This window comes from Equus caballus, chromosome 22 (assembly GCF_041296265.1).
Source record: "Equus caballus isolate H_3958 breed thoroughbred chromosome 22, TB-T2T, whole genome shotgun sequence".
Taxonomy (NCBI): domain Eukaryota; kingdom Metazoa; phylum Chordata; class Mammalia; order Perissodactyla; family Equidae; genus Equus; species Equus caballus.
The window spans coordinates 26,625,990-26,653,848 of NC_091705.1; the positions used below are offsets into that span (position 1 = coordinate 26,625,990).

General features: G+C 38.4%; 1 protein-coding gene across 33 annotated transcripts in view; it reads right to left on the reverse strand.

Moving 5' to 3' along the window:
- Nucleotides 1-27,859, reverse strand: part of NCOA6 (nuclear receptor coactivator 6) — a 102,952-nt gene that overhangs the window by 24,729 nt on the left and 50,364 nt on the right. For 18 of the 33 annotated variants that reach the window (XM_070247363.1, XM_070247349.1, XM_023626398.2 and 15 more), the window contains 5 exons: nucleotides 16,965-17,087; nucleotides 9,728-9,856; nucleotides 8,128-9,000; nucleotides 5,924-6,070; nucleotides 2,289-3,405 (listed from right to left, as the gene is read on the reverse strand). In XM_070247363.1, coding sequence (XP_070103464.1) covers nucleotides 2,289-3,405; nucleotides 5,924-6,070; nucleotides 8,128-9,000; nucleotides 9,728-9,856; nucleotides 16,965-17,087 — 2,389 coding nt within the window. The remainder of the gene's footprint in view (nucleotides 1-2,288; nucleotides 3,406-5,923; nucleotides 6,071-8,127; nucleotides 9,001-9,727; nucleotides 9,857-16,964; nucleotides 17,088-27,859) is intronic. The other 15 variants (XM_070247358.1, XM_070247353.1, XM_023626401.2 and 12 more) reach the window with 4 other exon arrangements.

Sequence of the window (27,859 nt, forward strand, 5' to 3'; positions counted from 1 at the left end):
CTGATACAATGATTTTCATGTAATCATCCATCCCTTAGATGTTTTAAGATCTGATCATAGTTTGGGCTATCAATATTATAAAGCACTGTTTCTGTGAAACCACACTATCTTTGGTGTAGCTATCAAATTCAACCAGGGAGTCTAGACTGTTTCTTTCTTGTGGATATTACAGTGATAGCTCCAACAATTCACAAAACTTTGCAAGAAGTTGTAGGTTGCCTGATGAAAATGGTATTCAGAGAACAAAGAAAGATGGAGAATACCAGAAAAACCTAATTAATTTTGTTGCAGAATAAGTATTTGCAGACAACCCCAAAGCTTTCATTTTTACCTGGGTGTATCTTAGAATTTTTAGTGGGGAAGAAAAAGGAAGAAAACATTATCTAACAGCCATATTCCGCCATATTCCCAAAGAACCAGAATGCTCACATCCCTCATTTTGTTTGTAATCTTACTCCTAGCTGCACCTTTCTTTCCTACCTTTAGTTTCCCTTTGCCCTAATCTTGGTCACCTACTTTTAGACAGTATTTTATCTCATCATTTTCTATGTAGTTTCATAAGCCTTACCTTAATCCATTTAAAAAGCCATACCACAGGGAAATTTAGAACCTGAAGCAGGTCCTTAGCACATCCAGATGCCTATATCGATTTGCTCCTTATATGACTTCCCTCTCACTTCAAATTATAGGCAAGGATTCTGTGGTTTTCTTTACTTTCAAGAACTATACTGCTAAAAAAATCTCAGATATCTGGTGCAGCCACCTCATGTTATGGATGAGAAAACAAAGACCCAGAGAGGTATAAGAGATATGCCACAGGTTCCACAGTGAACTAGTGTTAGAGCTAGGAGCAGGTGCTCTTCCTATCAAACCTACTCTCTCCCTTTCCTACAAGCCTTGATACTATATAAGGCCCTTTAAACAATCTGTAGCCTCAACAAGTAAGCAATCTCCCTCAGGGTTAGGGAAGACAGCAAAAATACATACTAACGGTAACTGAATAACCTTGCAATTATACTCCTAAACTACTGGGAGGAATGCATATCACCACGAAAAATGTTATTCCCACAGGTTGATGGCAAAGAATTTAACTTAGAAAGAGCTACTGCAAAAATCAGATAATTAAAGGGCTTATTCAGTCTAAATTCAGGACATTATAGGTGGTTAATTATAGTTATTGACTTTTAATGTATAAGATTCAAGAAGCAGTAACTGAGTATGATATAATATTAGAGTACAATCAAAGAAATGTTGTGGGAAGGCTGGGAGAAAGGTAGTTGGTTTTGTTTTGAACATTTATGCTTGCTTAACTAAAGCTCCCCTATTCTTTTCTATAGTTGTAGCAATTTATTTCAATTAACCCCTTTTACATTCATTAGTTACTATTCTCTGTTAATAAATGTCTCTGAATTCCAGTTTTATGATTAAAGGCAGAAAATCCAGTTCAATCAATACTCCTTCTGGAAATATTTTATCAAAGCCCAAAACATGACTTAAATTAACACTTAGCTTCAGGAAATGAAATATTTAATTGCCCTTCCTGCTGTGATCTTGCAAAAGAACTCACCTGGAGAGCCTTTACTGAAAGGGTAACTGATTTAAAAGATCCAATCATCTGAGCATGAGGTTTTAAGCTTCTAGGGATGATAAAGAGCCTTTAAAGGAAAGGCACCCGTACAAAAAACCATTTCTATTTGAGAGACAGCAGGGAGTCTCTATCAGCAGTTTTCATTTCCAAAACACATTTTGTCTTCTCTGGTTCCCCAATGGCCACTATAAGCCTGAAGTGCTTTGCGGAGTTGCACTGTGGTAGCACAGGCTACTATTCAGGCTCTCAGTGCCACAACCCCCGAGACTACAGACATAAGAGACATATATCAGTCAATTGCAATGTATAAACCTTGTTTGGATCCTTATTTGAACAAACTGTAAAAAAAGTTAATTTGAGATAATCAGGGAAATTTGAACACTGTCTGGAAATGTGAGAATATGAAGTAAGAATTTTTCTAGGTGTACTAATGGTATTGTGTGCTCTCAAAAAACCAAACTGTTCTTATCTTTCAGAAGTACATACTGAAATATTTAAAGTGAATTTGCTTTAAAATAATCAAGAGGATAACAGTGACAGCCTGGGTGAAGGCAAGATAGGCTATGAGTTGATAATTATTAAACCAGGTGGATAGCATTATACTATTGTAACTTTATATATGTTTAAAATTTTCCATCCAAAAATGTTGTCCACATAGAAATAAATGAATAACATTTGAGCCAAAACTATAACAACCTACTTTAGATCCTGCTGACTATTTTTCTTCTTCCGAGGGGGTTTCTTCTTCTTCGGTTTATTTGCGTTGGTATTATTTTGTTTATTGTTTACCCCAAAATGGCCTGCAGAGATGTCACTCTGCAATAAGTTGACCAACAATGGGCTTGTTAGCGTGACATCCTTATTGACCGGGAAGCCTGGATTCTGACCACAGGACATCTGATTTCCATTGGGTGCTCCACTGAAAGGTGCATTGAAAGGCATCCCATGGCCTGAGAAGTGGTTTCCCGAGGCATTGTTTCCCTGCATGGCCTGCACGTGGGGGGGGACGATGTTGGTTTGTTGCATGCTAACGTCTGGTATCATCTGAGACAAGCTGACATCATTATTTGCTGTAGTAGCAGGATCACCATGCTGCTGGGCCATGTGTGGACTGGGCCCTGGTGGCCGCAAGACCTGCCCCTGGATCCCCATAACCTGAGATGGACTGTTGTTCACAGGCCCTTGCTGGGGCAGCATCTGTCCTGACATCTGTCCCGTAAACTGCACCATGTTTCCTTGCATGTTTGGAGTTGGTCCCCTCATTATCTGTGCTGGTCCCGGCATGACATTGGATTGGTTCTGAGTGTTAAACTGTTGCTTATTCCCCTGCATCTGATTGGTCATGATCTGTTCTATCATTGGGTTCTGTTGGAGCAATACTTGGCCCTGAGGCCCCATCATCTGGTTATGTGGCGCCATCATTTGTGCGCCCTGCTGGGGAAGCATCTGCTTGGGTGGGGTCATCCTTTGGGGCGAGGGCCCAAGATTTTGGCTCTGAGGGTTCACCATCATCTGGCCCTGTGGCATAAGCTGGGCCCTTGAAAGGATCATAGGGTTCTGAGGGTTCAAGGTTCCTTGTTGCTGGACCATCTGCCCCTGGGAGGGCACGATCTGCTGGTGCATGCTCATCAGCTGAGATGGTGGGCCCTGCTGGGGCTGGCCTTGCATGTTGCCCAGGTTCACCTGAGGAACCCCAGAACTACCAGCCTGCTGGTTGTTCATGTTGCCATGAATTCCCATGAGGCTGGGCTGCATCATATTTGGTGGCCCATGGGACACCTGCATCTGGTTTTGAGGAGGACCAGCTCCTTGACCACCTTAAAAAAAAAAAAGGCACAGTTTCAGAAAGAAATACTATTATCTTATTGGTATTAAGATACTAAAATTACTTTAATTAGAAAAGCACCCACCACCCATATATCCACTGACCAACATAAACAAATGTACTGTGCTTGACATACTTTCTGTGGGTTTTTTAAAATATGGAGATGTGACTGTGAGAAAATTGTTTACATTCTTGATGACCATATAATAGAGAATGAGAAACTGTTTCTTCATTCCTATTTGGTAACTTAAAGACAACATTTTGAAGATCAATAAAGTTTACCTTCTTTCAGATTAAATAAAGAGAAAGGCAGCATCTCATTGTTTAAAAACGACTTGTAGCTACCTTAAGATGAAGAAAATTAATGAAAAGGACGGTAGGCTAATGAAATAAGCTCTACTTTAGAGGAGGTGAAGGAAACAAAGAATGTGATGGATCTTCTTAGGAAAACCTCAACAAGCTGAGAAGACATTTAAAAATGCTTCTTGGAAAACTAATAATGACTCTCAAAGGTTATGTGTGTGCTATCTGGATGCTGCACTTTAAAGAAAAGAACACCTAATACTTCCTAAAGATAGGTCTCCTCTGCCCCAATGTGGTTGAAAACCATATAATACTGATCTGGAAGCTGAGCCTCTGCTGGGAGTAAACTGATAGACAACCCAGAAGCTGCGGACAAAGGATAGTTAACAAGGGATGTTAAAACTGCAGTGAACCTCCCCTGTGGCAGTCCCTGGTGGACTACATGGGACATGTTCTATTCTTCCCAGTTATTTCTAATTTAGACAAAGGACACTGCCTGGCTTGCAGTGTTTACTTATGGCTGAGTCTTTGGGATTTTCCTAGAGCTACTTGCATTACCTCCCCCTTTTTACTGAATAACCATTCTAGCTTATTTTATCTCTGTTTTATTTTTCACTTTTAAATGGGAACTAGAAAGTGGCAACCACAATGAAGTTATAAGGCTAGTCTATGCCCTAGCCAGGGAGGCAAGGGACAAAATGTCCCTTGTTCACACTATCCGGAGTTTTTTTAAACCAGCCTTATAAACCCTTAACTTGAACTCCATGACCACTATATACTAGACTCTATATACTCTAAATATACCACTGTATATTCATTCAATCAAAAATTTATTTATTGAGTACCTAATATGTATAAGGCACTTTTGGTGCTGCAGTATTAGCAATAAATAAGATAGATCAAACCCCTGACTCCGTGGAGTCTAGTTGGAAAGAGACAATAACAAACAGACAAGTATTTTTCAGAAGGAAGTTAAAGCTAACAAGAGAAATAAAGTAGGGTAAGAGAACAGAAAATGACAGACAAGAGTAGAGCTATCTTAGATGGGATAAATGGGGAAATCAAAATAATATGTGCATGTGGAAGGCACCATATAAAAATACAAACTAGCTGTGCTTTGGGGAGGAACTATGAATGGTTTTATCACTGTTTTAAAACTTCTTATAGAAAACATGAAGTCACATAACTCAGGAATGAAGTGTTGCATTAGCAGACAGGGAAAATCAAGCAGTTTGTCCTATCCTTCTCTCACCCTTCAGGGGGTCGTTTACATTTTTTTTTTATTATTAATTAGGATTTTTCTTGTTCCTTAGCGATTTACAATTAAAGTTGGAACCACATAACTAAATTAAGTCCAAGCAGGGATGGGAATTCAGAAAATATTTGCGCTACCTCAGTCCAAGATGCCTGAATGAGAAAGCGTAAGAGGATTAGTCACATGGTACCCAAGCAACCAGAAACATGAGGTTTGGGCTTATACAATATTGCTTTACAAATATTTTTCAGCCATCTGCTCTATCCTATTCCTCCTCCAAAATTTCTTCTTATATACAATACACTGTTGGCATTAAATCTGTACTGACTGAAGGCTGGTGTTCAAACACCACAATGTAAACCAGAATTCAGATACTCGGCATAAACAAAGCTAACATGTACTATATAGAGATTTAAAAAACTGTAGTTGTCCAAAATGCCATATGCCTCCATGCCTTTTTTCCTATAGTTCCCTTTGCCAGAAACACCTATTGCCCTTTTATGAACTCAGGGGTCAGAAAACTATGTCCCATGGGCCAAATCAAGCCCCTTGCCAGCTTGTAAATAAACAGTGTTTGGACTATTGCCATGCTCATTTGTTTACCTATTGTCTGTGGCTACTTTTGCACTATAACAGCAGAGTTAAATAGTGGCAACAGAGATCATATAACCTGCAAAGCCTAAAATATTTATTATCTGGTCCTTTACAGAAAAAAAATTGAGGACCCCTGCCCTAACTGAAGTTTCACCTCCTTTCTTTAGGTGTTTCCAGGTTCCTGAGACATTTTACTTACTTTTGAAATATCAGTTATTACTCTGAAAGAATACTTACGGGTTTGAAATTAAGCAGAGGGACCAGGACTTACATTTATCTGTATCTCTTTGTCGCCTATCACGGTTTCTACCACACAATGCTCAGTAAATGCTCGCTGAATAAATCACAGAAAACAAACCTGCATGCTGGACGTTTTGATTTGCTTGCAGCTGAGGGGCTCCTGAATTCCCAGGGGTGGTTGCTGTGGTCGAAGGCACCTGACCTTGCATAAAGTTCGGATTGGCCTGTCCTGCTGAGAAGCCAGGTGGGAGGCGTTTAGGCATTCCTTAATAGAAAACAATGAGTAAGGCAGTTACCTAGAAAATTTATACTCTTGCTTAGATGTGGAATGAATAAGGAAGGATGAGCTGCATGAAGTCTTCACTGGCTTAGCTCTCTCTGTCACACTGGTAGGATCTTTAATAATAAGGTTGGGAAAGATGGTTAAAAAAATCAACACAATCTCTTACATGAGCATTGTCAAAATGAAAAAGAAATACTAAAAAATTTACGCTTAGAACATGCCAAGGAAAAGATGGCAATCTGCTCCCTAAATGTGATCTGAGGCCACGTCACAGCAAGGTTTAGGGCTCACTTTTCTCTGTAATACAATGGACCCCCAAACTTTACATACTTTAACACAGGCACCAAAGGAATACACTAAATTCTCTCATATTCAAACAGATTGATAAGAAATACTACAAAACAAAGAGCTGGGTCCTGATATTAAGGATAGGTGATTTTTTTCCATTGAGGGAAATGGACAACCACCTCCAAAATTTACCCCCAATATTGTGCTTGTCTCTTTGGAAGAGACAGGAGATTAGAAACAATTCAGAAGAACTTCAAAGCGAAGATATATTAAATTTACCATTACAACTTCCCCTCATAAAGTTTGCTGCAATTCTGACAGCTATGGTACCAAAAACTGTGCTCTAATGGAATCTTACTGAAGTGTTACTTCCTTTTATAGGAAAGTTTATTTCAGAAAACAAATCTGTAAGAAGGAGAATCTCAGAACCCACTCATTGTTTATAATGTAGGCCTTGATGTGGCCAGATCACCTAGGCGAGCACATCATCTGCTCTATGAAAGCATCAAGACCTAAAGCTCACTTAAAAATTTTTTGTGTTAGTCCATTTATTTTTTTAAGGGCCAAATTTTCAATGTCCTGAAAAATGCTTTGTAGACAAATATGCATTTGTCTTTTCTTTAGCAGTGACACGTCCCCATTTGCAAGCTTCCATTGTAATCAAATCAGTAATCACATTTGCGGGGGGACTACCCAGCTTCCACTGATCCAGGACTAGATGCCTAGAACAGTGAAGTTTGGAGCTGAAGCATTCTTGCATTTTCTAAAAACTTCTTAGGATTCAAATATCAGAGCCTGCATGTCAGTAAAATTAATTACAAGAGAGTGAAAAGACTGATGAGCAACTTAATTTCACCAGAAACCATGGGAACATGCCTTTGCTATGTTGCACTAAAGATGCAAGGTTTTTTTCTGAGTAGGCAATGGGTGTCTTTTGGTGGGGGTTATGTTTATCAGATGACAGTATTACTGACACTCTCTATACCTTACTGAAAAGCTCCAAGCACATTCATGTGCACTAGATCAATGATTAATAAGAATAAATAATAAACATGGAGATGGATAAGTTTTACTGTAATCGTTTTACCTCTCACACATTAAGCTCCATTGCTTTTTCTTCATACAAGAGGCACCTTACAAAATAAATAAATAAATCTCCTTTAGGTATAACTGGTGGAATTCCCTCTCTAAGGAGCAGGCATTGACATTATAAAACTATAAAAGTCAATGATTTCTGAACTTATTCCCCTTTAATACTGTAATCAAATTTAACAAATACCATGCTTATTATTTTACTAACTAGGATTATCAAAATAGAAAACTACAAGGGCCTTTTTCCCAATAAGACCCTGCATTTATCTTTTCATTTTTGCTCTATTGCATAATCTTAAATTTTTTCAACAGCTGAGCAGTTAAGTTGTTAATAAAATGCATTTTTCTTCTGGACATTTTAATTACTAGTACAAGATCAAGCAAAAGTAATTTGAAAAACAAATGAACATCTCTATATTGAATTTTACCTGCACTTTTATCCAGAGGGCTAGCTTAAATGTAACCAGTAAGATGCTGCGTAATATATCAAGTTAATAATGGATCAAGTTAACTAAGTTATATCAAATGTCACCACTATATCCACAAAACCAAATAATCACATCCTTATTGCACTCCCTCCATTAACTCTAAAAATTGAAGTTCTACTAAGATCTATCTCCAGTAAATCTATCAACACAAACAGCTTCAGTGTTCCTCACCTCCTAGGCCTGGATGTAAACTCTGTGGCCCCTGGTTTGGTGGTTGCTGCTGCATCACCATGAAGTTAGGTGGCACGTTTCCCTGTTGAACCATAGGATTCCGACCCGGAGAGCTGACGGGCTGCTGAAATCCCTGGGGAAGTGGGTTATTTTGAGGTGGCCTTGGTCCCATCTGCTGCTGAGTTTGGTTAACCGTTGGGGAGGATGCAGGGGATCCCTGCTGGAAGGAGGAGGGTGAGGAGGCAGGAGACTTGTTGGTGAGGTGGGGCTGCTGCAGGGGGGTTGGGACCCTGGAGGGCCCTCCCTGCAAGCTCTTCATCTGAGGAGCTGTGAACTGGCCTGGGTTGCTCATTTGAGCAAAGTTTGTATGGGCTTGTGAGGCTTGCTGGCTGCCAAAGGGATATGGAGGGGGAGGGTGGGAAGGTGTCTGTACCGTGGCTAAGGATGGTCTTGCCTGGAGTTGCTGTTGCATTGGACCAGGCAAGGGAGCCTTCTTCCACCCTTGGTTTGCAGTCATTGTGCCCAGAGAACCCTGGGCTGGAGGAGGCTGAAGGGCTCCGGAAGGCAGCTGGTTCCAGCCTGGAGGAACAGGCACCTGAGTTGGGGCAGTAAACTGGGGTCGAATTCCCTGTGGCTGTTGCTGCTGATGTTGCTGTGGGGGTCTTGCCTGCAACTGTTGCTGCTGCTGCTGCTGCTGCTGCTGCTGCTGTTGTTGTTGTTGTTGCTGCTGCTGCTGCAGCTGGGGAAAATTAGCTGGGTTCATTTGTCTGTTCACAGGGACAGGCTGCATTGGGTGGTGTGGGGGAGCTAAAGATCCTGAGGGATGACTCTGCTGCTGTATATGGAGCCCAGAAAGGAGTGGATCCATTGCATCTGTTTAAAGACAGTCAACAAAGCAATAATTAACTTACTGCAACCTAGGTCCTAAAGCAGTAGTCTTGGCAATTCTGCAAATATAGAATAAAATCTGCTGGTACCATTCAAGGAAATGTTCATGAGTACCTTTTATAAGCAAAGCAACATACCAAGATGATAGAAAGATGGGTCTTGTCTAAAAAGAGCTTATGGTTCAAAAGTAGATACAAGAGATAAACACAAAATGTGGAGAGTGATATTTTCCAAAGCATATTCTGGGGAGCTATGTTTATTAGTGTTATTAAGAAAACAGAGTAAAACAAAACGTAGTCAATTAGGTTTAGGAAACCCTGGGCCTAACAACATTAGATAGGTTTCTTCACTGAAGGACTTTCAGTGCCTCCAATATGTTCATTTTGAATCTCCAGGAGATTCAAAAGATAAAGTATGATGTATATACCAAATTTACTTGACTACAGAATTTTCCATTGTAGGGTGTCTTGCAGGGCTAAGTAGGCCAAGGAACAGATTTTTAGGAACATTGGGATAAAACTGCTAAGAGAATAATGAGAAATTCTGAGAAGGAAACGATGACTTTTAACTTGAGTAAATTAGGGTAGATTTGTGAAGAAGGTTGCATTTAAGTTGGGCAGTTAGGAATTTGGCATCAGAGAGAGCTGAATTTTCTAATGATCTGTACAGGGAGTCCCAGCCTCTTCAATCCTCAAAGACTGGAGGTCATTACCTGACTGAGAAGCTGGGCGAGGAGTCCTGGGCTGCAGCTCTGAATTAGGGCCTGGTGCCATCATGGAAGATGACACGTTTCCACCCTGGGGTATCATAACAGTGGCAGGGCTGGTCATCCTTATTAATCCTACAGAAAAAAAAAAAAAATCCCTAGAATAGACTCCTGGAATTGGTACAATGTTTGTTTTTAATAAAATATTTCAAGAATATGAAAAGGCATAGAAAATTTCTGTACCCATCACTTTGTTTAAATCTAAAAGTTTTAGGGGTCATCCTGTGGCTGAGTGGTTAAGTTCACATGCTCCACTTCGGTGGCCCAGAGTTCCGCTGGTTTGGATCCTGGGTGCAGACATGGACCGCCCATCAAGCCATGTTGAGGTAGCGTCCCATATAGCACAACCAGAAGGGCCTACAACTAGAATATACAACTATGTACTCTGGGGCTTTGGGGAGAAGAAGAAGAAAAAAAAAGAAGATTGGCAACAGATGTTAGCTCAGATGCCAATCTTTAAAAAACAAAAAACTAAAAGTTTTGCCTAATCTCCATCAGATAACAAATGTAGACACACCAGAAGCCTGCTCCCCCTTCTCAATCTTATTTCATTCCCTTCCTTTTATCTTATAATTGAGGTTAACAGTTCCACACATACTTATTTATCTTTTCTACTTATGTAGGTAAACTGCATCACATTTTTCGTATGCATTTGATCTTGTACAAGTGGCACCATACTGTATTTTTCTTCAGTTTCGTTTTTCACTTAATATTATTTTTTGAGATTCATTCATCTTGACTGCTATAACAGTGCTCCATTTTTATGGAACCCACACATCCATTCTTCTGCTGATGAATATTAAGGGTGCCTGCCTCCAACTTTTCATCCTTAGAATTTTCCAATGTCATGTTTTTGTCATGTGTTCTTGCGGACATGTTAGAGTGTCTTTAGACTATATGCTTAGAATTACTATGTTTCAAAGTACAAGCATCTTCAGTTTTACTAGATATTAGTAAACTGCTCTCAAAAGTGGTCATACCAACTTGCAGTCTGATAACTCTTCTTGCTCCAAATCTAATTTCTGATACTGTTAGATTTTTTAGGATTCAGCATCTATGTTAATAAGTGAAAATAGCCTATAATTATCCTTTTTTCCTGTTCCTTACAAATTAAAGATCAAGATTAAAATAACTTCAAAATGAGTTGGAAAGCATCTTTCCTCTTTTTCAATGCTCTGGAAGAATATGCGTATCTGTTCTTTAAACACTTAGTAAAACTCACCCGTAAAACCATCTGGGCCTATTGGCTATACTAACTGATTCATAGGGAGACAGATTTTTAATTATTTCAATTTCTTAAGTAGTTACAGATTTGTCAAGTTTCTGATGTCTTATTAAGTCAATTTTGGTTAAATTATATTTTCAAGAAAACTGTTACTTTGCCAATGCTTTAAAATTTATTAGCAGTTATTCATGGGATACTCTTTTTATCTATTCTTTTTTTAAATTGAGATATAATTCACATACTACAAAATACACCCTTTTAAAATGTACACTCTTTTTCATTCTTCACATTGTTTGTGACTCTCTTTTTTTACTGGTCTTACCAGCTTCATCAATTTTAGTTATCTTTTGAAAGAAACATCTTTTGGTTTTGCTGGTCTGTTCTGTTTTCTTTTTTCAATTTATACTTTACTTATCTCTACTCTTATTTCCTTCCTTCTAAATTACTACTCTCTTGTTCTTTTTCTCAATTCTGAAGTCAGACACTTAGCTTAGCTTGTTAATTTTCAGTTTATGTTCTGCTCTAATATAAGTATCTAAGGGCTTAAATTTTCTTCCAAGTGCTGTATTAACAACATCTCACAAATTTTGATATGTACTATTCTCATTATCCCATTCTAAATATTTTCTGGCACATTTGTATGGTGACAGATGGGAACTAGACTTTTGCTGGTGAACATGATGTACTCTATACAGAAGTTGAAATATAATGATGTATACCTGAAATTTATATGTTATAAACCAATGTTACCTCAATAAAAAACAAACATTTCCTAATGTCCATCATAACTACTTTTTAAAAAAAATCACTGGGTATTTAGAATATATTTTTAAATTTCTAAAAATATGGGATATTTTGGTTAGGTTTTGTTTTTTTTTTTGCCACTGATTTAATTACACTGTGGTCAGAGGCCATGATCTGTGTGATACTAATATTTGATATTTACTGAAACTTGCTTTGGGAATAACACATCGTCAATTTGTATAAATGTTCCATTCATGCTCAAAAAGATTAAGAATTCTTGAATTATTAGCGCATAATTTCTCTATATATCTATTATATCAAACTATTTTAATTATATTATTCAAGGTTTTTTTATCCTTACTAATTTTTTATAAGCTCAATCCATCAATTACTAACAGAGATATGTTAAAAATCTCCCCTAAGATTTGTATCTCCATGTAATTCTGTCCATTTTTGTCTCACATATTTTGAGGGTAGGTTATTAAGTATGTACATAAAAGTTTAGCTCTCTTCCTGGTGAATTTTTCCTTTTACTTCATAGAGTGGCCCTATGTAGCCCTCAGTAATGCTTTTTATCTTGAATTCTGTTCTAATAAAAATATTGTTATACCCCCTTTTCTCAGTTAATATTCACCTGGATTATCTATGAACTGAGTCCTTATATTTTATGTGTTTCCTGTAAGAGTACATAGCTAAATCAGAGATTATTATTCAATCTGATTAATCACTTTTTTAATCAGTGTTCATAATCCATTTACCTTTATTGTTAATTACTGGCATATTTTTAATTTATCTTATTGTTTTGTAACACCGCTTTTTATTCTTCTTTTTCTATGCTTTTTCCTGTTTTTCTGTGCTGTTTTCCTATTTTTCCTGAATTTTATTGGATTGATTTTTTCATCATGCCCTTCCTTTCTACTCCTCCACTACTAATTCAGAAGTTATACATTCTATTTCTATTATTTTAGTGATATCTTTAAAATATCAACAGACATACATGACAAAGTCTAAAGAAAATATATAATCTTTATTATTATTAAATAAGTCAGTGCTGGTTTAGATTTACTCCATGTTTACCAATTATTTAGCTCACTATTCCTTCTTACATGTTACTTCTTCCATCTTAGGTTCAATTTTCTTCTTCCTGAAGTACATCCTTGAGCAGTTCACTTAGCAAGGGTCTGTTAATGGTAAATTCTCTAAGTCTCTTTAAAAAGGTCTTTATTTCATACCACTCTTTTTTGTATGTGTGAGGAAGATTGTCCCTGAGCTAATATCTGTGCCTCTCTTCCCCTATTTTGTATGTGGGATGCCACCACAGAATGGCTTGATGAGCAATGTGTAGGTTGGCACCTGGGATCCAAACCTGCAAACCCCAGGCTGCCGAAGTAGAGTGCACGAACTTAACCACTATGCCCCTGGGCTTGCCCTTCATACCACTCTTAATAGTATAGCTAGGTTGTCAATTATTTTCTCATCACTTTGAAAATATTATTCCAATGTTTCCTGGCTTCCAATGTTGCTCTTGAGAATCAGCTGTGGTCTGATAGTCTTTCCTACGTAAATAATTGGTTTTTTGTTTCGAGTTGCTTTTAACATTCCCTTTGTTTTCCATGTTCTATAGTTTTACAATTTTGTGTCTAGATGTGAATTAATTTTTATTTATAGTGCTTAGGATTACTGGGCTTCTGAATCTGAAGACTCATGTCTTTTATCAATTCTGAAAAAATTTCAGCCTTTTCTCTTAGACTATCATCTCTTCTCAATTTCTTGACCTTCTTTTTCTAGAACTCTTTTCAGACATATGTTAAACTTTCTTATTTTACCCTTCACATCTCTTGACCTCTTTCATATTTCCATTTCTTTACTTCTTCTCTGCTGCATTCTGGGTAATTTCTTCAAATTCACTTTCCAATTTGGCCGTCTAATTTGCTGAATGTTACTCACTTCAATAAATTTTTAATTTCTGTAAGTTCTGTTTTTATTCCCCCAAATTCTCTATGTTTTGATAGTGTCTTGTTCTCTTCTTATGATTTTCATAATTTTAAACACCCTGATATTTCTATTATCTAGAATTCTGAAGGGAGGGAGTCTAATTGTAAATTTCATAAATTTGGAGAATAAGCTCATTTATAGTAGGCTTTAACTATGAGAAGTCTGCAATGGCTTGGGTTGAGAATGTGCCACTCCAAAGTTTCAACAATTATTACCAGTCTAGAACCATTTAATGACTTAGCTTGGCTCTTCCTGGGTCACTTCAATAATATATTAAATGTCCACCATGCAAGAGGGTAGAAAAGACAATTCCACAACCACCACTTCCCCCACCTCTCAACTAGAGAGCTCAGGCCAAGAGAGACAAGTTTTCTGTCTCCTTGTGCCAGAGGGTGAAAATTTTCTAATCTATTCTCACTGAAAATTCTGGTTTTGTGAGTGATTCTGAATTATAACTTTCTTCTTTATATGGACCCAAGGCAAGGTTACATATTTTATCCTTTCCTGGTCATTAAAACTCAAATCCTTTGGCGCCTACAGAATCTCATTTATTTACTGCTATTTCAATTTTCATCTTTGACTTCTTTTTTGCCCTGGGGATTTTCCTTACTTTCTTACAAGCTCAGCTGTGCATTAAATGTTATATTTTATCCAGCATTTTTAAGTTTTTTGTAGATAGAGAGGGCAATAAGGTAAATGTTTATTTGCTGAAAATGGATGTGTTTCTCAGGAATCCCATACTATTTTTCAAATAGGGTAATTAGACAGTAGTCCTTAGGAGATAAGAAAAAACAGGTTTTACTCTCTAAAATGAGTTTTCTTTCTCCAGAAATGTTCAAGTACATGTTCACTACACTACTCAGTAGTGATAATATAAAATACATTCCAGCACTATGTGAGAATTGGACTAGATCCATGGGGGGCAATTTTGTCCTCCAGGGTACATCTGACAATGTCTGCAGACGTTTTTGTTTGGCACAAAGTGGGGGAAAGGGTGGTGGTGCTACTGGCATTTGTAGGTAGAGGCCAGGCATGCTGCTAAACATCCCACAATGCACAGGACGGCTCTCCAAAGCAAAAAATTATTGGCCTGAAACATCAACAGTGATGAAGTTGAGAAACTATGACTAAATGACTACTATAGTAAAGTACAGTCCCACTAATCTTGGGACTCTATAAGGCTACAAAAAAAAAAGACTATGGATTTGGTTTTAATTATAAAAGAGTTTTACTTGTAAGTCAACTTTCTGTTGCCAATGCTAAGAGAAGAAAGTAGTGCTAAGAATAATTGACAATCTAAGACATTCTACACACACAATTCCAAAGTCATTTATTATTGTTTTAGAGGATAGTTAAGGCCTCTTTCCCTAGAAAAATTTCTGTTTAGTTTAACCTACTATTAAATTTTGTTTGCATCCATCGTTGTAACCGACAACAGAGAAAATATTTCTAAAGTATGTTTGGCGGTAAAGAAAGATACCTGGGGGTTAAAATGTTACTGTGGCTATAGATCCATTATTTTTGAAACTATACACTGCATATATTTATCACAGTGTCCTTCATTAAATACCAGTCTAACCCAATTCCAACCTAAAACTTTCATGTTTCCTATGTTGATAATGAACTATATCACTATAATTTACACTCACTTCCCAGAGACGCTTAGTGTATATGCCTGCTATTTGCCAGATGCTAGCCTAGGAGAGCTTGCAATTAGTGTGCTGATATCAGTTTAACAGAGTCCTAACATTTTAAGGCTGGAAGGGATCTATAGCATTGTTTCCAGGACATAACTAAATATGTTTACAGGCAACTAAGGCCAGTAAATATTAAGTCATTTGTCCAGGAGCTGAGACTAGAACCAGATTTCCTGACTCTCATCCTAGGTCTATTCATTCTTTCACTAACTATATGCAAGTGGGTTAGGCCCTTCCCACTCTCCTTCTGGCCCTGGTTCTTCAGTAGTGGCAACAGTGTCACCAATACTCTCTCATCAAGCTGCCTTTAACACCAAATGCTCAAACTTCTGTGAAACACTTTATCTGCTTACTCCCTACTATAGATACCAGGTTGGGTATTTTACATCTACTATGTGGTACTCCACAATAGCCCAACAGCACAGGTCCTGACATATAATAGGAACTCAGTAAATGTTTGCTTCAATGGCTCAGGGCTCATCCATTTTCAAGCATGAGCTCAAAATATTTTAGGCATTATTATTTCATTTTATCAGTGAAGAAACTTGCTCAGAGAGGCACAGTGACTAGCTTAAGGTAACCAGTAAATGGCAGTGCCAGGATGAAAACCTAGTTCCAATTCTATACAGCCAAGTCTTCAGCTACAGTTCAGAGCAATGGCTTTATAAATTGAGCTTCTCCATTCTGTTGCGTTTCTTCAACAGCTACTGTGGTGGGTGCGGAGGTGAATGATTGGGTATAGTTTCAGGTGCTAACTCTGCTTCAACCACAGCAGCTGTACCTCCCTGCTTTATTTGAATAAAAGGTCCTGCAGCAGAAAAAGTTTGAAAGCCACTAGTGTATTGAAAAGAGCATTGAGCTGGGGTTAGATCTGTGATATTAGCCTACTGTTACTTGCCTCTGGCAAACTGCCTCCTTTCTGTCAGCTCCACAGCTTCCTTAGCTTTAAATGACAGAGACAACTCAATTCTAATGTTCTATGCTTCAAAGAATATTGAATTCAATCGACAGAGAAGAAATGTCAGGATTACTAGAAAAATTAGCAAATAATTTATAACTCTCTCAAATTCTAAATACATAAAAACACATATTTCCCCCATACTTCTACAGATTCCACATAAGCACGCAAGAACTCTCAGCTCACAGATTCTCAGCCTTGGAGAAAGTGAAAGTTGGAAAGCTACATTCTCCATTATGCTATAAACACCTGAAGGGAGAAAATGTTTTATTCCTTTCTACTTCCAACCCTTAGCCTAGGTCCTGTCATACAACAAGAACTCAGCAAATGTTTGCTGCATGGCTCAGTGCTTTAAGCAGGAGCCCAAAAGACTGCAAAGACTATATGCTTCATCCTCTGTGATTCTAGCCTCCCAAGAGTGATTCACATTTTGCTTTCCTGAAACAGTAAACAGAGACGTGCCAGGAACCCCCAACTATCTTGCAGAACCCAAATGATCATACATTAGGAAATAAAGCCAAAGGAAAGTAGCAAAATGTTATGCAATTGAGTGTGAGATCTCACCTGGACCACCTGCCATGGGAAACCCTGGCTCCATTCTAACTGAATTTCCGGCTCCTATGGGTCCATTCATTCTTACATCTTGGCTTCGGTTCTGAGCCAAAGCCAGGTTGATAGCACCTTCCCCTGAAAATGACAGACAGGTAATAAAAAGGAAATCATCAGAATAAGATGCAAATTTTGTTTAAAAACAGGTACACAAAAGCTTTAGTTTTCAGTGTTTTTGAAGAATTACGGTATGTTTACCACCACAAAAAGGGCAGGTTCAATACTATATGGGTCTTTCTTCAAATTCATTTGAGTAGGTTTACTTCCATGAGGCACAAGAGAACGTAATTCTCACAATATAGCAGATAGGCAATCATTAATGATATGTCGCATCAGTAGAGAGCTAGAAACTCAATATTTACTTTCAACCAGCTCATCAAGCGTGTGTGTGTGGGGGCGGGGGATGTCTATGTGCGTGACAACAAAGAAAACTCTCAAAATCCTAGACTATCTTTTGGGAATTTACAGTCAGAAGGTAGAGATATAAGTAGGCTTAATGGAGAAAGAACATATGATGATATGGGGACATTGTAACACTTGTGAGCAAAACATAAATAGATATCTAGCAGAGAAATTCATGCAATGGAGAGTAGACAGGTTGCTACTAATCTACTGCTAAGACGTCTGATGAAAAGACCAACATTTGTATTGGGTTTTTAAAAGTTACAAAATTTTATCTCATTTGAACCTCTCAATAGCCTAGTAGGTAATGTCACTAGAAGTGTTCCACTTGAGTAGACCCTAAACTTAGAGGCAACTTAAATTTTACTTGGTCTAATGATAAAAGTTCTCTGAAACAAGTTTTGGGGTGCTCCCTGCACTTAATCCAAAATTTTGACTACTGTTACTCTGGAAGACAGCACCACCTTGTGGACAGATTTTTAGCCTGTGGCCTGAGGAGTTGAAAGGCTGCATTCATTGGAGTTCTTCCTTACTGTGGGGTCCTGCTTTACAGAGTCAGATGATAAAGCAGAAAGCTAATGAGGGCACAACAGTTACCTCTGTCTTGTCACTGCTCTAGGTCAGCTTTCTGTACTAAGTATTTTAAATAGGCAGGTAGTTTGTTATAGGGAACAAACATCCTGCCAGCGAGGAATCAATCACCAGGGGCCATAAGATGCTCTAAGTTGCCTATGGGAGTCAGGAGTAAAGAGAAAGAGAATACAGATCTTGAGGGTTTCCACTAAAAGGAAGGAACTATTAAGATATCAAACTTGCTAAGACATTCTAACCACAAAGAGTATTATATCAGATCATGTCACTTCTCTGCTTAAAACTGCTCCATTGTTTCCCAATGTTTTAGAAATAAAAGCCAAACTCCTTAAAAGAGTACACAAAGCCTCAAATTTGTCTATCTAGCCCAGGGCTGTTCAACAGAAATAATACAAGCCACACACGTAAATTTAAATTTTCTAGAAGCTGCAGTAAAAAGGTAAAAAGAAACAAGTGAAATTAATTGTAATACATTTTATTTAACCCAGTATAGCCAATATATTATTTCAACATATAATTAATATAAAAATTATTAATGAGATACTTTACATTCCTTTTGGGGACCGCTAAGTCTTCAAAATCCAGTATGTATACTTACAGTGCATGCCAGTTTGGACTAGCCACATTTCCAGCGCTCAACAGCCACATATGGCTGCTGGCTACCATCTTGTGACCCTTGCCTATCTCTCTAATCTCAACTCACACTATTTTCTCCTTCAAGAACAAAGATTCAGCCTCAGTGGAATTTTTTTAAGTTTTTTAGGCAGACAAAGCTGCTTCTTACCTCAAAGCCTTTGCATGTGTTATTCCCTCTGCCTAGAACAGTTCTCTTGCACTCTTCACATAAGCCAACTTCTCAATTTTCATGTACTCTTCTTTTTGGGGGAGGGGGGGCCAGTCATACTGTCTTACAACGTCATGTAAATTTCAGGTGTATCTAATTATATTTCAGTTTCCATATAGATTGCATCATGTTTACCACCAATAGTCCAGTTTTTATCCATCACCATACACATGTGCCCTTTACCTCTTTTGCCCTCCCCACATCCCCCCTCCTCTGGTAGCTACTAATCTATTCTCCTTATCTATCTTCCACGTATGAGTGAAATCATACAGTGTTTGTCTTTCTCTGACTTATTTTCCTCAGCATGATAACCTCAAGGTCCAATCATGTTGTCGCAAATGACGCAATTTTGTCTTTTTTTATGGCTGAGTAAAAGACTGCTGGATATATATACCACACCTTCTTTATCCATTCATCTGTTGATGGCCACTTGGGTTGCTTCCACTTCTTGGCTATTGTTAATACTCTGATGAACATAGGGGTGCATCTATCTTTTTGAATTGTTGATTTCATGTTCTTTGGATGAATACCCAGCAGTGGGATAGCTGGATCATACGGTATTTCTATTTTTAATTTTTTGAGAAATCTCCATACTGTTTTCCACAGTGGCTGCATCAGTTTGCACTCCCACCAGCAGTGTAGGAGGGTTCCCTATTCTCCACATCCTCTCCAACACTTGTTATTTCTTGTCTTGTTAATTATCCATTCTGATGGGTGTGAGGTGATATCTCATTGTAGTTTTGATTTGCATTTACCTAATAATTAGTGATGTTGAGCATCTTTTCCATGTGCTTCTAGGCCGTCTGTCTCTCTTCTCTGGAAAAATGTCTGTTCATATCCTCTGCCCATTTTTTGACTAGGTTATTCACTTCTTTGTTGTTGAGCTGTATGAGTTCTCTATATATTTTGGAAACTAACTGGTTGTCAGATATATGATTTGTAATCTTTTCTCCCAGTTGGTGCATTGTTTTTTTATTTTGTTGATGGTTTCCTTTGCTATGCAGAAGATTTTTAGTCTGATATAGTCCCATTTGTTTATTTTTTTCCTGAGGAAGGTTTGCTCCAAGCTAACGTCTGTGGCCAATCTTCCTCTTTTTGCTTGAGGAAGATCTGCCCTGAGCTAACATCTGTATCAATCTTCTCCTATTTTGTACGTGGGTCACCAGCACAGCATGGCCACCAATGAGTGGTACAGGTCCTTTCATGCCCGGGAACTGAACCTGGGTCACCAAAGTGGAGCGCACCAAACTTAACCACTAAGTGACAGAGTCGACCCTGTTTATTTTTTCTTTTGTTTCCCTTGCATGAGTAGACATGGTATTCGAAAAGATACTGCTAAGACCAATGTCAAAGAGTGTACTGTCTACATTTTGTTCTAAGAGTTTTATGGTTTCAGGTCTCACATTCAAGTCTTTAATTCATTTTTTTTTTAAAGATTTTATTTTTTTCCCTTTTCTCCCCAAAGCCCCCCAGTACATAGTTGTATATTCTTCGTTGTGGGTCCTTCTAGTTGTGGCATGTGGGACACTGCCTCAGCGTGGTTTGATGAGCAGTGCCATGTCCGCGCCCAGGATTTGAACCAACGAAACACTGGGCCGCCTGCAGCGGGGCGCATGAACTTAACCACTTGGCCATGGGGCCAGCCCCTCAAGTCTTTAATTCATTTTGAGTTAATTTTTATGTATGGTGTAAGATAATGGTTTACTTTCATTCTTTTGCGTGTGGCTGTTCAGTTTTCCCAACACCATTTCTTGAAGAGACTTTTTTTTTTAAAGATTTTATTTTTCCTTTTTCTCCCCAAAGCCCCCCCAGTACATAGTTGTGTATTTTTAGTTGTAGGTCCTTCCAGCTGTGGCATGTGGGATGCTGCCTAAGCATGGCTTGATGAGTGGTGCCATGTCCGTGCCCAGGATGTGAACCAGTGAAACCTTAGGCCACCAAAGCAGAGTACGTGAACTTAACCAGTGGGCCACAGGGCCGGCTCCTTGAAGAGACTTTCTTTTCACCATTATATGTTCTTGGCTTCTTTGTCAATGATTAGCTGTCCATAGATGTGTGCTTTTATTTCTGGGCTTTCAATTCTGTTCCACTGATGTGTGTGTCTGTTTTTGTGCCAGTACTGTTAAATTAAAACATGCTATTTTAATTACTATAGCTTTGTAGTATATTTTGAAGTAAGGGAGGGTGATACCTTCAGCTTTGTTGTGTTTTCCCAGGATTGCTTTAGCTATTTGGGGTCTTTTATTGTTCCATATAAATTTTAGGATTCTTTGTTTTATTTCCGTGAAGAAATGTCATTCTGTTTGGGATTGCACTGAATCTGTAGGTTGCTTTAGGTAATGTGGACATTTTAACTATGTTTATTCTTCCAATCTATGAGCATGGAATATCTTTCCATTTGTTTGTGTCTTCTCTGATTTCTTTCAATAATGTCTTATAATTTTCATTGTACATGTATTTCACCTGCTTGGTTAAATTTATTTCTAGATATTTGATTCTTTTGTTGCGATTGTAAATGGGATTGTATTTTGACTTCTCTTTCTGCTAGTTCGTTGTTAGCGTTTAGAAATGTAACTGATTTTTGTATGTGGGTTTTGTACCCTGCAACTTTACTGTATTTGTTGATTATTTCTAATAGTTCTTTGGTGAATTCTTTAGGGTTTTCTATACGTGGAATCATGTCACCTGTAAATAGTGACTGTTTCCCTTCTGCCTTTCCAATTTGGATCCCTTTTATTTCTTGTTCTTGCCTAATTGCTCTGGCTAAAACTTTCAGCACTATGTTGAATAAGAGTGGCGAGAGTTGGCATCCTTGTCTTGTTCCTGTTCTCAAAGGGATGGCTTTCCATTTTTTACCATTTAGTAAGATGGCTGTGGGTTTGTCATATAAGGCCTTCATTATCTTGAGGTACTTTCCTTCTGTACCCATTTTATCGAGGATTTTTATCATAAATGGTTGTTGGAGCTTGTCAAATGCTTTCTCTGCATCCAAATGTTTTCCCTGCATCTATTGAGATTATCATGGGATTTTTATTCTTTATTTTGTTAATGTGGTGTATCACAGTGATTGATTTGCAGATGCTGAACCATCCCTGCATCCCTGTAATAAATCCCACTTCATTGTAGTGTATGATTCTTTTAATGTATTGTTGCATTTGATTCGCTAATATTTTGTTGTTGATTTTTGCATCTATCTTCATCAGTGATATTAGTCTTCAAGTTTCCTTTTTTGTGTTGTTCTTATCTGGTTTTGGTATCAGGGTAATGCTGGCCCCACAGAATGAATTCAGAAGCATCCCATGCTCTTCAATATCTCAGGATAGTTTGAGAAGGACACGTATTTAATCATCTTTGAATTATTTGGTAGAAGTCACCAGAGAAGCCTTCTGGTCCTGGACTTTTGTTTTTTTGGAGGTTTATGATTACTGTTTCAATCTCTACTTGTGATTGGTCTATTCAGATTCTCTATTTCTTCTTGATTCAGTTTTGGGAGGTTGTATGAGTCTAAGAATTTATGCATTTCTTCTAGGTTACCCAATTTGTTGGCATATAGCTTTTCATAGTATTCTCTTATAATCCTTTGCATTTCTGTGATATCTGTTGTAATTTCTCCTCTTTCATTTCTGATTTTGAGTCTTCTTTCTTTTTTTCTTAGTGAGTCTGCCTAAGGGTTTGTCAATTTTATTTATCTTCTCAAAAGTACCAGCTCTTAGTTTCATGGATCCTTTCTATTGATTTTTAGTCTCTATTTAATTTATTTCTATCCTGATTTTTTATTATTTCCCTCCTTCTGTTGACTTTTGGCTTTCTCTGTTTTTTTTTTTCTAGTTCTGTTAGATGTAGTTTAAGATTATTTATTCAAGACTTTTCTTGTTTGTTGAGACAGGCCTGTACTGCTATAAATTTCCCTCTTAGTACTGCTTTTGCTGCATCCCATAACAGCTGGTATGTTGTGTTATCATTTTCATTTGTCTCCAGGCATTTTTTGATCTCTCCTTTGATTTCTTCGTTGATCCAATGGTTGTTCAGTGGCATGTTGTTTAGTCTCCACATATATGTGACTTTCCCAGCTTTTTTCTTGTAGTTGATTTCTAGTTTCATACCATTGTGACGGGAAAAGATGCTTGATATGATTTCAATCTTCTTAAATTGAGGCTTGCTTTGATTCCCAGCATGTGATCCATCTTCGAGAATTTTCCAATGTGCACTTGAGAAGAATGTATATTCTGTTGTTTTTGGATAGAATGTTCTACATTTATCTATTAAGTTTCATTTAAGTCCATTGTTTCCTTGTTGACTTTCTGTCTGGATGATCTATCTATTGACGTAAGTGGGGTGTTAAGGTCCCCTACTATTATTGTGTTGCTGTCAATTTCTCCCTTTAGGTCTTTTAATAGTTGCTTTATATACTTTGGTGCTTCTGTGTTAGGTGCATATATATTCATAAGTGTTATGTTTTCTTGTTGGAATGTCCCCCTTTTATCATTATATAACGCCCATCTTTGTCTCTTGTCATCTTTTTTATCTTCAAGTCTGTTTTGTCTGATATAAGTACAGCTACACCAGCTTTCTTTTGCTTGCCACTTGCCTGGAGTATTGTCTTCCATCCCTTCACTCTGAGCCTGAGATTGTCTTTAGAGCTGTGTTTCCTGGAGGCAGCATATTTTTGGGTCTTGTTTTTTAATCCAGCCAGCCACTCTGTCTCTTTTGATTGGTGAATTTAATCCACTTACATTTAAGTGATTATTGATATGTGAGGGCCTAATACTGCCATTTTATCTATTGTTTTCCAGTTGTTCTGTATTTCCATTGTTTCTTTTTCCTTGTATTTCTGCCTGCCATTTCAGTTTGGCAGTTTTCTGTGATGCTTTTCTCTATTTCCTCTTTATTTATGCTTTGTGACTCTGCTCTGATCTTTTGTTTTGTCGTTACTATGAGGTTTGAGCATAAGATCTCATAGGTGAGACAGACCTTTTTCTGATAGCCATTTCATCCATTTCTTCTTCCTCTTCTATATTTTTGTTGTCATAAATTCTTCTTTTTGTGTTGTGAACTAACTATATTGGTTATAGTTATTTTTGATGCTTTCTCTCTTTTATAATTAAGTTTTACTAACCTATTCTGATATATAGCTGCAATTTTCTGACTATGTCTATCTCCTTGCTCAAGGTTTTGTAAACCTCTGGTTTTTAGTTTCAGATGGGAGGGCTCCTTTCAACATTTCTTGTAAGGCAGGTCTAGTGATAATGAACTCCCTCAGCTTTTGTTTGTCTCAGAAAGTTTTTATTTCTCTGTCATAGTTTCACTGGATAGAGTATTCTTGGCTGCCAGCTTTTATTTTTCAGTATTTTGAATATATCATTCTACTCTCTCCTAGCCTGAAAGGTTTCTGCTGAGAAATCCACTGGAAGCCTGATGGGGATTCCTTTGTAGGTTATTTTCTTCTGTCTTGCTGCCCTTAATGTTTTCTTTGTCATTGACTTTTGACAGTTTTAACATTATACACCTTGGAGAAGGTGTTTTTGCATTGAGGTAATGAGTTCTATTAGCTTCATGTATTTGCATGTCCAGTTCAGGTTTGGGAAGTTCTCGGCTATCATTTCTTTGAACAAGCTCTCTGCTCCTTTCTCCCTCTCTTTTCCTTCTGGGATACCTATGATCCTTACATTACTTTTCCTAACTGAGTTGGGTATTTCTCAAAGAATTTCTCCATCTTTTAAAAATCTCAGTTCCCTCTCCTCCTTCACCTGACTCATTTCTAGGTTTCTATCCTCAAGCTAATTCTCTCCTCCATATGTCTGCTCTATTTTTTATGCTTTCTATATTATTTTTCATCTTATTTATTTTGTTCTTCATCTCTATAGTTTGTTTGGCTTTTTTCTAGATTTTCAGTCTCTCTGGCAAAGTAATCCTTCTGTTCATTAATTCTGTTCCTGAGCTCATTGAACTGTCTTTCTGTGTTTCCTGGTAACTCACTGAGTTTCTTTATGACAGCTATTTTGAATTCTCTGTCAGTCAGATTGTAGTCTTCTGTGACTTCAAGTTTGGTTTCTGGAGAGCTGTCCTCCTCCTGTTCTACCGTGTTGCTGTAGTTCTTCATGGTGTTTAATGAACTGACCATCTGCTGATGCATTTGCGATAGTAACCACCTTTTTTATTTGGATACAGCTTTGATCACTTTGGTTCTGCGCTGCTTCTGATTGTTTCTGAGAGCCTACACTTTCCTCTCTCCACTGCCTCTGCCAGGGGCATTGTCAGTGCCTTCCTTGTGCCACTTGTGCCTGTGAGGCTGCTGGTACCTTCATTTTAGTCTCAAGTGTCGCCACTGGGGTAACCAAGCTGTGAGCACTTCTACTGCTTCCAGGGTCACCTCGGTCTTGTGTTCTTCCAGTGGCTCTCCATAGGCTTGGATGCTGCTGCCCCATGCACCACCTGTGCTGTTCCTGGATTGTCTAGGGGTGCTAGTTGTACCAGTGCCAGGGGTATTGGGTTTACAGGTGTCTCTGTCACTGCCAGGGGCCTGGGGACCTGAAGAATTGTGCACAGCCCCTGCTGTTGGTGGAGCTTTGTGTTGGGGATGCTGCCACTGGGGGCTGGGGCACTGATTCTGCTGTAGTTTCTGGAGCCTCTGGTTGCAAGTTCCACCTGCCACTGCTTGGGGGGAGCAGGGGCTAAGCAGGAAGAGGTTTTTGTTGCTGCTTAATATGCAGCCTTTGGTCTCTAACGCTAGCCGATGTGTGCCCCACCCAAGCTGGGAAAAGCCAAGTTTTGTATACTATCCCCACCGTTGGAAGGACCTGGCCACTGCTGGGGGAGGTGGAGGAGGCATGCACGCTGAATCTGCTGGGAGCCGGGCAAGGAGCAATCCAATCTTCCCTCTGTCCCCACCGGGACTGCTCACAGGCGCGCAGGCTAAGTCCTCTAGGAGACTGGCAGGTAGTGAGCCAGCCCACCTTCTCTGTCCCTGCCAGGACTACTGGCAGGTCACTTTTCATGTACTCTTAAGTGTCACATGCCCAAAAGGCCTCCTCCAACCCTCTTATCCAAGGTTAGGTCACCCTTAACGGTAAATCTTGTTATTTTTTCAGAGCACATCCCATGTAATTACTTATTCATTCATTTGTTTTCTTGTCTACCTCCCCCATCACTATAAACGGGTAACCGTAAGTCTGCTCCAGTTCCTCTATATCTGTTGTCCCAGGATAGTTATTAATAGCACCCTTTTACTCCTAATTTAGATGATAAGTTACATGGCTATCTTGATTATATCCTTTATACATAGAACAGTGCCCGGTACTTGGTAGGTACTCATTAGCTGTTTATTGAATATATGATGAATAGTCATCTTATAACCTTACAAAGAATTATAGGCATTTTTCTATATTATAAATGCATTCCTGGAAAACCTAACATTCTGTAAAACCTTACACTGAAAATAAGAGGTTTCATAGGAAAAACAGTTTTGAGGCAAACTCAAAACCTATGCAGCTTTGTAACCAGAACTCTTAACAAAAACACTAATTGTGGAGGCAACACACCAAAAACACTAGAGTGGAAATGCCTGGTTAAAGGTGCTGAGATTGGAGCTCTGAGGCAGTGGGGCTGCCATGAAGGCAGGCACAGGAGGAAGTGAAACTTGTCATAAGCCAAGACCCATGCAAGTCTAAGGGTGCACTTCTGGGGAAGGTGCCAGAGTACTATAAGTCCTCATTCTTAACTTTCTTAAAATAAAGCTGAAAGGACTCCCACCTATGCAGCAGCTGATCTAAAGGCTTTTTTTTTTTTTCTTGTGGTAATTATCCTTCTGTTCCCACTATTTCAGCTCCCCTTGCCTAGGAAAAATCACATATGAATAAACACTATTTCCACATCATACTGCTATTATTCCCCTATTTGCCAACTGCATATAAGCTAACTGGTGTTAAAGAAACCCACGTAGAGAACACTACTGACTCCAAAACTTGCCTATTAGGGGTTGGCAAACTATGGCCTGTGGGCCAAATCTAGCTTGCTGCCTGTTTATTTAAATAAAGTATTATTGGAACACAGGCATGTTCATTCATTTACATGTTGCCTGTGGCTATTTTTCTGCTACAATGGTAGAGTTGAGTTGTGACAGAGATCTTATGGCCCACAAAGCCAAAAAAATTTATTCTCTGGTCCTTTACAGGAAACGTTTGCAGATTCCTGCTTTAAATCACCATGAATTTACAGAGAGGTCACAAAATGTCCTCAAAAAATCTGTCTCCCCAACTCCCTGACTAAAACTCAAAAAAGGAAGGGTACAGAGAGTATTCTTCAATGGAGAATAGACTGCTGGGGGAACAGCCTGTCCCTGCACCCCTGCAGCAGACGCCATGACAGTGGCAACATCTCCTCTTATAATATATGAAGGCATGAGCCTGTCACCCGTTTCACAAAAGCAACAGCTGCTGCCACCACTTGTACTTCTGCCTGAATTCCCAGGGAGTGTGGAGAGAGAAAAGCAGATCACCTGGGACATCTAAGTGTATCTTAAAAGTTAAAGAGCTCTTTTCTCTAATGTAGTAATTACTGCCACATGTGAATTTCATAATTTCTTGAAATACGTGTAATCCATTTTGCTGCCTTGCTGGTACTTATGTTTTAATTTATGGCTATAACAATAAAGGGGAGCCAGCATCTTACCCTTTTAAGAACTTGTAGGAAGTAGGTCTCATCAAGAGAAGAAATTGGTGTTTCCTTTCTCCAGTGGAAAACATCACCTCTTACGGTTCCAAAGCCCTTTTAACTCAGGTAAATAAGTAACAGAGACTATAAAACGTTTGGGGTTTTTAAGAAACCCCTTATGTGTTTCTCATAAGAGAACACCTGTTCTTATGTGCTTATAAAGTATAATTAACCTATAAAGTGTTATTATATACAATAGGTGACTTCCACTCTTCCCAAAAGTTCAACTTATATCATATAGATTGCTGTGAATTAATTTTACTTTTCTGAGTCCCTTGAGAAAATCCAACATTTTTCAAAATAA